The sequence below is a fragment of the Chanodichthys erythropterus genome, chromosome 12 (assembly GCF_024489055.1).
Source record: "Chanodichthys erythropterus isolate Z2021 chromosome 12, ASM2448905v1, whole genome shotgun sequence".
Lineage (NCBI taxonomy): Eukaryota > Metazoa > Chordata > Actinopteri > Cypriniformes > Xenocyprididae > Chanodichthys > Chanodichthys erythropterus.
In genome coordinates, this window is record NC_090232.1 from 36,852,955 (window position 1) to 36,862,782 (window position 9,828).

General features: G+C 39.3%; 1 protein-coding gene across 1 annotated transcript; it reads right to left on the reverse strand.

The window, feature by feature from the left end:
* Window positions 1–7,241: 7,241 nt before the first annotated feature.
* On the reverse strand, window positions 7,242–8,848 carry LOC137032588 (early growth response protein 1-B). Its single transcript, XM_067404403.1, has 2 exons — window positions 8,692–8,848; window positions 7,242–8,506 (listed from the first exon to the last, which is right to left on the reverse strand). Exons 1-2 carry the CDS (start codon window positions 8,846–8,848, stop codon window positions 7,242–7,244), a joined length of 1,422 nt encoding a protein of 473 aa, XP_067260504.1.
* Window positions 8,849–9,828: the final 980 nt, after the last annotated feature.

Here is a 9,828-nt window from a genome sequence, read left to right on the forward strand (position 1 = left end):
TGCCTCACTGTGGCACTCAATCGCCTGACATGGCATGTGAAACCATTGGCAGCGGGGTGACTGTGACTGACCATATTGTTTTCTCTCTCACACTTAACAATCTCAATAGCTCTCCATATCCCAATACATGTCATGCTGTTTCTTTCTTTTTATCTTAGCCAATTTCATCCTCTCTTTCTCTTTCTTTACCTCTTCCTCTCTTTCTGACACACGCTGACATGGGTGGCCTAAAGTGACATAGCCGTTGCTGGCCAAGCCTCATTACCGCGGCACAAATGTCAGCCACACCACAATCACTGTCCCGCTGAGGACAGAGTAACGGCCTCTGTTCAATGCTTTTTTTGACTAGAGAATATGAGCTATAAATGCATGGGTATTTTTGCATTTTAGCTTAAAGTGTCGAGTAACCTGGATGATTATCTTAGTATTGGGTTTTGATATATACAACTTGTATATTTACAACAAACTGGAGCAAATTGATGCAGCCTATTTGGATTTGGACTAAAAGGCTCAGATTGCAGAGGTTTCCCTCTCACACATTTATGTTTAATCTGAACATAATTTTAAATTAAATTTAGAATTAGCTAATTAGTCTAACCCAGCAAAATAGGAACTACCAGTGATGCAAGTGTATGAAAGCATGCCATATGAAACACCCGAACCCGGCATTTTTAAAAAGCTGTTTAAAATTACATATACTTACTCCAGGAACTAACTCCGCGAACATGGAAGTTCTCAAATTTGACACTAGTTGTCGATGTTGTTGAATGTTGCATTTAAATGACGTTGCTTCAGAGTTCCTACTTCCGGTGCGAATGCAACCAGGAAAATCCCCCTTAGGGGAACATTTAGTTCTCAGGGACCATCCTGGTGGCTAGTTCCTATATAACTGAGTTCCTATAACTACCCGTTGCGAAAACCCGTAATATACCAATAGAAGCCATTTGTCCTCACATCAGATGTAGGACCAAAATTAAAGCTGGAAGTTTGTTTAGTTCACTACTAGAAAGCTACACATTCTAGATAATGGAAGCAAAGAAGTCCTAGCTCAAATTCAGTTTGTGGTTCAGTTTACATGCATTCATTTTCATCAGTCCAAATGAATTCAGTCTGATTCCAGATTTCAGAAGTACATCTTCCTTATATTTTCCATAAAGTTTGGATTTGCTGACTGCAATACTGGATTACATGTAGATTATGCATACATTTGCAGAGTGTCAGTAGTGAGCATGTAACCAAAATCACTTAGCGTTTTTACTTTTTTGACATCTAAAATTAAGCTGGAAAAACTTGTTCTAATGCATTTCTCAGATTTCTGAACCAGTGTTCTTTCCACTTGGCCCCAGGTAAAACATATTTTTTTTACTGTTACACATTGCAGTAATATAAAAGATGGAGTCTTTATAATATTGTATATTTATATTGGGAAGAAAGAATAGCAGTGGCCTTACAGAGCATCAAAAATCAACAAAGTTCCATTCATTGGTGCACTACACACTATCAAAACGCAAAACTCACACAATACTTCCTTACTAGCACAAAGTGTAACCGACAAAAAGACACGCTTTATTTGTTTGTAAGCACCATTCTCCTGCTTCAAATCTCACATTATTATACTGACAGCATTGCATTAACTCCTAACAGTTTTAAATGAACTGTTCTGGGGTCTAAAGGCTCTTTGCCTCCACCGCACCATCAAGGACAGCTCTGAACTGTTCTATCATGTGATTGAATTGCTTTCAGGCAATTCATCTCACTCAAAATGTTCACCTCTCCATTTCGTTTTGGCGCACCGTGACGCTTAACCCTTGTTGCCATAGTGATGTTTCACCGTGGATAACAGCGGTAGCCTGGACAAGACTCCTTGACCCCTTGGATTAACTTGCCATTTAGTGCGGAATAAAAACACCTCGGCAAGTTCTCGAATCCATCCACTAGTGTCTACCCTGACCAGTAATACTAATGAAGAAATTCGCTTTCGGAACAATGGTGAGAATCAAACACTTAAATGTTTGCATAACGAGCTCTTTTACCTCGCCACTTCTCCATCTTAATCATTTGCACTCTCCAAAACACCCACACCCTTCTTCAGGATCAGAGACAGGACCGTCGGGCCGGGAAGCCATCCGACGAATTAATCCGCTAAGGCTGATTGCCATCAGTAGCTTATGATTATGCACCCTGATTACGAAGCCCACCCGAGGACCATGCTACGCCGGCTACACATCGTCAAGGTGGATATAAAATCACGCAATGATTGCACTGGGACGGATCAATCTAGCGGCCGCATCGTCTTTCAGCTTAGTCTGAAGTGCAACTATGATTAATAAGGTGTACTTGAGACCTATATAGCTAGTAACACTTAACGAGACCTCCGGCTTTTGAAAGTCGGGCTTTTACGCGTCATAAAACAAACACTTAATTTGACGGACATGGAGAATTTCACTGGCAGTGAACTGGAGGAGTTGGACGGACTTGCGACAGACAATGAATATATGTAGGCTAGAACTGCCTGTTAATAAGTCACTCATGGACTAAATTTAACTACAACAGACCACTTTTTTTAAACTGTAAATAGTTGACTATGTTGACTGATTTAAAGAAAAATGTAGCCTACATAGTGAAAAATAACAGCTAATTCTGCCCCTACAATTTAATTGCCCAAATTAGGCAATCTAGGTATCTGTGCTATGGAGTGCTGCAGTGATTTGTATGCCAAACCGGAAGTTAGGCTAGGAAGTTAGTCACCTTGGTTCCCTTGACAAAAGCCCAACAGGATTTTTCCATTAGCTTTTGGGCTATTGCATAAAATAAGCTCTGTGACTAACAAAAGTTTATGATTCTTACACATTTTGTTCATCATGATAATCTTCACAATGAACAACTTTTATGAATTTTGAAGCCTACACTCAAAAAAAAAAAAAAAAAAAAAAAAAAAAAAAGATGTCCAAACTTAAGGTTCATGTATTTGAATTGCATATAAATTTTCCATCCAATTGGATTGCATAGTTTTAACATAAATTAATAAACAGAATGTGAATCATATTTGTAAGTCATACACAAATGAAAAAGGTAAGATTTATGTAATTATACACAGCAAAATACCCATGTTAAATTAACACTGCCCAGTGTTCGTGTGTGTGTTTACACTACAGAGTTAAAGTACCACTGAAGCAGTGTTGAAGTTAATGAGATAATTAAGTGATGATTGTGCATTAATGATGAACACCTGCTGTTAACAAGCAGAATCACCAAAGGAAAGAGAAACATAATAACTACAATTGACTTCAGCCTTAGCCTTCAATGAAATCAACTGAAGATAAAAGAAGACATTAAATCTCTAAAGATCTGATTAAACAACTCCACAAACAGCATTACCAGCTTCACAAACGGACGGAAAATTTATATGCAATTCAAACACATAAACCTTAAGTTTGGACATCATTTACAAATACAATCGGCAGAAGTAAAAAGCTAATTTTTTAGCATAATTTTAATGTCACCATCACTAAGCTTCCAAAAACTTTTTGAGTCTTTTTTTGAAAAACATTTTCCCTGAAAGTTTGAGTTAGGAATTGAATATTTTGCAAGAGCGTGATTATATAAACATAATGAGGCTGTGAAAGAGGGCTTGTGAGTAGATGAGTTTTCCTGCTCAGCGTGATGGCATTTATTTTCCCCAACACCCTCTCTAATCCCATTTAGACACTTCTTAGCAACAGTCTTTTTCAAGGCAAGTAAATGCTTTTAAAAGGGGGTATTACTTATATATTTTATGTCGTAGAATAGAACATAAAAAAATCTTGAGCTAGTGTTAATCACAGACATTATTTCAAGCATTTAACCAAAAACCCATTGACTTCAAGGACGATGGAACCGGAAGTGCTGAAATGCTTACACATTTCCAAGTTTTGGCCTACAAAAATACGTCATCCCTGCAGCACTCTATTACAATGAAGACTCTGAATTATTCTAGGACACCAATTATGTGGCTGTTGATATCTGTATAAGACATATGGCTGCCTAACGTAGGCTGTTGCTTTTTTAGTAACATGGAGCCACATCAACCCAAAGAAAAACTTTCAGCAAAGTTTGAGTTTTAATAGTTTTTTTTTTTTTTTTCCTACTTAGTGAGGGGAGTAGAATGAGTTGAGCTAATGGAACTAGGATTTCATTTTGATTTAGCTTAACTCCTATTCTCAGATATGGAAAACTGACACTAGTGAGACATGGTTCTATTTATAAAATATGATACACTCTTAAAAATAAGTTCTTTATTGGTATGTAAAACTGAACAGTGAAATTAATTAAAAGAAATTAGTTTGTTTCACTCAAATAAAAATGAAAGTTTATTGTACTTAATAGAAAAAAGTTGCGTGAACTGAAAATTTCATTGTAGTAAGCTGAACTTAATATGATTGAGTTGAGGTGCAGCAGATTTCTAATTCCCAGTATGCTTTGCGTCAGTCTGTATTAATAAATGTTGAACTTAAGTGTTATTTTGTGTGTTTTTGCACAAGATTAACATAGGGGGACATAAGTTAGTGTTCAATGTTGTGTTATGTTGGGATTTACAGGGGGTTCTGTTATAGTTTAGGGTTACCATTGTGATAAAGAGAGCCTGTGGTTAGGTTGAGGATGGGCTGCAAAACATTTAAAACCATATATACTGTATGTTGTTTGATTACATGCAAATATATAATGATAATCTCTTTGATAGTTACAATAGCATGTGTTATTTGCTATCTAACATTTAACCAAGATCTGAATGTGATGTTTATGTAAATGAACTGTATGTAATTAAGATTGTGATGAGTTGGGCGGGGCTGAGATCGAAGGGATGCCGGTGATGTGATTGTTAATGAGAGACATCTGTGCACTACACTGGCCTTGCTCCGCTTGCACGGCTCTCGGTCATGCCCCACTTGTCACAAAAATTTTAAGTTCTAGTAACTAAAAAAAAAAAAAAAATGTTTTGAGTAGTCTGAACTTGTCGAGTTTTACAGTGTACGGTTCCATGAAGAACTTTTAACATCAATGGAGTCTTTATATTCCACAAAAAGTTCTTTATAAAAGAAAAGGGTTCTTTAGATTTTTAAAATGTTTATATTCTTCAAAGAACTGTTCAGTGAAAGGTTTTTTGGAGAACCAAAAATGGTTCTTCTCTGATATTTCTGTGACTTTATTATATGTGGTTTCTGGTTTGAATATAGGCTTCCATCTGTTGTCCTCCCTGTTGAAAATGTCATTCACAGATAAAGTGCTACACTATAACTATTGCCAGTACAGTACAAAAGCAGCACTTAAACACTTATCATTCATGACACACCCTGTTCCATCAGAAGCTAGTTTCATTGAGATCTACGCCACAATTTGATCAAATACATGGCGTAATGTAACGCTGTGCGGTCCATCACACGCTGATCACTGACAGTAGATGAGTGTCAGGGAAGCAGCACAGGCTCTTACGCATTGGAGTGGGAGCCAGTGATGTACTGCCAGCGGGACGCGTCATGTGTACAGGGCAGCCTACATGCTGAGGAGTCCCTATTGCTGCTGCTTAGCACTTTGGCGACAGATTGCAAGATCTCAGAGCCAGTGTAGATGTCTGCATGAGATGGACAGGACAGATGGGAGGAGTGTATACAAATAACATTTATGGCAAATGTTGCTTACCCATATCATTTGAATGACCATTTTCAGTAAAAAGCTTTCTCCTTAAACACCTCAAGAAATTGTTTTATTCATAAATATTTGTCATAAAAATAACAAACATCAACGTTCATCCAAAGTATTGCGTATAAACGGTCTTGATATGTACAAAATCATTTCTCCGGTATAATTATTATAACTTAAGGCAAGTTCACATTTTCTACATTTCCCCCATTACCTCTATTGATTAATTCAGCTAGTACAATACAAAAGCTTTCAGACTGAAAGGCATGTTGAAACTGTTCTAGTATCATGTGAAAGAACTACTGAAAACTGTAGCAATGTTTGCTTTTCTAATCACTCAACAGCAGTGTTGAACCCTGTGCTAGTCTATTTTTTTTTTTTTCTCATCACATCACAAATTATAGGAGTGGATAATTCATAATTCATGAATTAGGGTCACAAGGTCACACAATAACACACAAGTATGATCTGGTAAAAAAAAAAAAAAAAAAAAAAAAAAAAAATAAGAATTGAGTACCTGTTATTGAATAGCAGATACCTAGGGTAGACAATGGTACACCCAGCTCAATACATTCAAATATTCTATTATAATTATGGACTGAAAAAATTCAAAAAATTTTGTTGTGTAGCTTGTGCTTTCCATAACACAAGGGGAACATCAAAAATAAGGATATAAATAGTCTTTCAGTTCAAAATAAAATGTAAAAAGTTGCACTTGTTAGAAAAATACAAATGATCATTGGCATATAAATGTATTTATTTCTTCCCATTCGCTGTGTAAATTTGACAACATTAGAACTGGATTCTTTAATTGTACAACACAATTACTATTCGCTAGAGCATAGCAACAAAATGAAACATATATAAAGGGGAAAATACGCTGTAAAAACCTTGGCACGAATGAATCAATAATGCCACCATGTTGTAAAACGAGGTAAATCTGACTTGTGCTGTGAAGCATCTATCGGTGATTATTAATATCACGTAAACATATACATGCATTTTTAAAGAATTCTTAAACAGGTGACAGCTTTAAAATAGAAAAGACCAAAAAGCACGAATTAAAACCATTTTAAGTTCGAAAGTGGAGATAAGTGCAATACATTCCAGCTGTGCGTTTTACTGCCGCATTACAATGCAAGGTCGAGGTTGGAGCTGTTCCATAGTGAAAGTGCTGAACTGCAGTTCATGTGTTCTGCAAAACACGCTCCTCGATTAAGAAATAAAACGGTCGAGGAACAATATAAATAAATAATAATAAAAAAAAAAAAACACTTGATTTAAGTTTATGTACTTGCTGCACGCACCTCAAGCTGCGCGCAAGGTTCATTGTGGGAGGTCCAGTTTTCAAATTCTACCCCCTATTACACGAAAAGGGGATCCGTCACCTCAGTAGACCTTTACACTCATGCGGGTCGCTTGATTCAGTTGCCACGACGTTCACTTGAGCTTTGGAGTTGTATTCTGTAGCCTAAGCAACTGTTTTAGTAAGCTTGAATCTTCCAAGACGGTAAGATTTGACATCACGCACAACGAGCGCTCTTTACGCCTTTCACAATTGTCGCTTAAATGGCCTCGGGCAAAGTAAACGGCCAAGCGTTGACTACTTGTGGCTTCAGCTCCATCTTTTCTTTCTGTTTAAGATGCACCCGGCCGTGCCGTTTCCTTTCGTCGCTCCTGGCAAAGCGTTTGCCGCACACATCACAGGAAAAGGGTTTCTCACCGGTGTGAGTGCGGGTGTGTGTGGTGAGATGGTCGCTTCTGCTGAAGCTCCGCAAACAGATGCGGCACTGGAAAGGTTTGTGTCCCGTGTGGATGCGGATGTGCCTGTTGAGCTCATCCGACCGAGAGAAGCGCCGGTCGCAGGTCTCCATCGGACACGTGAAGGGTTTCTCCTTGGCCGGCCCGGTTGAGGAAGCAGGGCTTTTTCTTACGCGGTTAGGTTTCTGAGCCCGTGTGTAAGTTTGACTGAAAGACTCGGGCAGTAATGATGAATACAGAACAGAGTCTATTGTGGAAGTCGAGTAGATTGTGTCGCAACTGGACTGGAGTTCAATATTTGGATAAATGCTCGGTTTTAAAAGACTGGTGGGTGGGATATCCATAACTGGGGTGGAGTAGTTAAACATGGGAGCGCTGAAGCCCTGTGTGCAAGTATCTCCAAAACACTGCTCCTGTTTTAAAGTGCTCTCCACTTTGAATTCAGTCTCTGGGTTTGAGCAAATGGGAGAATACGAGTCTAAAAGTTCTTTCACGTCCACCTGTTGTTGATCAGCTTGAAAACTATTCGACATGGAGAATGGCTCTGACTGGAAGCCAGCATCCAAGTAAGACTTATTGAAGGTCCCCCACTCGTAACAGCTGCTCTCGAATTCATTTTTGATGACCACCGGGAACGTCGCGCTCTCGGATAGCGGCTCCGCGTCTTGCGCGGAAGAGCCAAAGTTTAAATGCGATGCAGCGGAGTCTTGGGCCTGCGTGGCGCTCTGGGAGTCCGGGTAACTGTGGCCTGTCTGTCCCGGGGAATACAGCGGCGGGGTGGTGCACGTGGAGGCCTGCGTCTGGACCCCCTCGTCGCCAAAACTGCTACGGCTTGCGTTCATCGTACCGTCTGCACACTGATGCGCATCCGACACAGGGGTTGTTGAGATGCCAACGATTTCGGTGATCATGTTGAGCAGTGTTTCCGTGCTGCAAGGTGTTCCTTGAGACGTTTCCACATAGAAGCTGCCTGAGTAAGCTAAGGAGGTTGCGTAGCTTTCTTTCGGACCCTGACAAGAGTTATACTGATCAGCACTCGTGGGCTCCGTTTTGGGGGTAATAGGAGTACCTGATACGGAGAGAGAGAAAAAAACAGGCATGCGTCAGTGCCTTCAGTGAAATGTGCAATCGGTTATATAACTATATATATAGCTTCGTGAGTGGCTTGAATGAACTTGCACTATATTATATTCCACGCAGCAGTACTGAAATCTGGTCTATAATGAATAGAGCTTGGATTTGTCAGAAACTTACCGTGTGCAAACTGGGCAGGTGCTGTCCTTCCAGAATCCATGAAAACATCCTGGCTGTCTTTGGAGCCGTGAGTTTCCATCCCTATCGCAGAACTGTTACAGTTTTCAAACTGCGAGTAGAAAGAATCTTGAGAGTTCAAATCCATGTTGTTAAGCATCTTTCTGTAAATGGCTTTCCAATGGCTGTCAGTCCGATTAGGTAATTGATAAGGGAGTATTGCAAACACAAGAAAGAGCAAAAAACGGATCCGATAGTAAAGTCCGTGAAGGCGTTCGTCCAAAAAAGAAATGTAAATACTTTGGAATTCCCCCTTTTTGAGATCTGCGTCAAGGTATTATAGCTCTCCAGCTATCTGTAGATGTGTAGATCTGTTGATTCTCACACCAACGGCTTCCCTTCGCTCGGCTTTTATACACTCCGTCTCACCGATCAGCCCTCCTCCCCATTCATTGTCTCCAGTGAGAGGATTCCCCGCTGCGTGTCATCTTCGTGACCATATATGGACAGAGGATATGACGGGCTTCCCCAAAAAAGGAGAGTTACGGTTCTGACGCTTCAACAAGTCTGTCGTTAAGTGTAAGGGAACGAGGGAGAGCCATGGCTTCGGCTATGTATGTTTCTTTGCTAATTCAAAATTAAGCATTTTATGCTTTAGAATGCGTTTTTGTATACATCTGCACGCGTTCCTGACGAAAATAAACGGGAAGTGTTTAATGAAGTCACAGAATGCTTATACAATTGGCATGTTCATTTTCAGTTCATGTCGAGCAAAGCTCAAAAAATTGACATTGAAGTCCATTTTCTTTGATTTCGTTTCATAACGTCTTGTAAAATTTGACTAATTTACTAGACATTTGAGAAACTTTCAACATAATAGCATAACGAAACATGAACTTTAGCAATTAACTGACTGTGAACGTAGACATATAATTCGGTTTGTCATGCAAACGAATTCTGAGGTAAAAAGGTATTGCGGTGCTACAATATAGCATAAAGCAACTCTCATTCATATCTCCCTGCTTTTATAAGCAAAATAGTATCTCCTTATTAACTTGCTAATGATTTGTCACTCCCTTGACCAGGCTGTCAAGACATTGCAGCCCTAACATTCCTGTTTTACTCGAGCTCTACTGCTTC

Coding starts and splice junctions, on each gene's coding strand:
- LOC137032588 (XM_067404403.1), bottom strand. CDS start 8,848: ATGCTTAACAACATGGATTTGAACTCTCAAGATTCTTTCTACTCGCAG. Junction 8,507..8,691: donor ACCTGCCCAGTTTGCACACG/GTAAGTTTCTGA, acceptor TCTCCGTATCAG/GTACTCCTATTACCCCCAAA.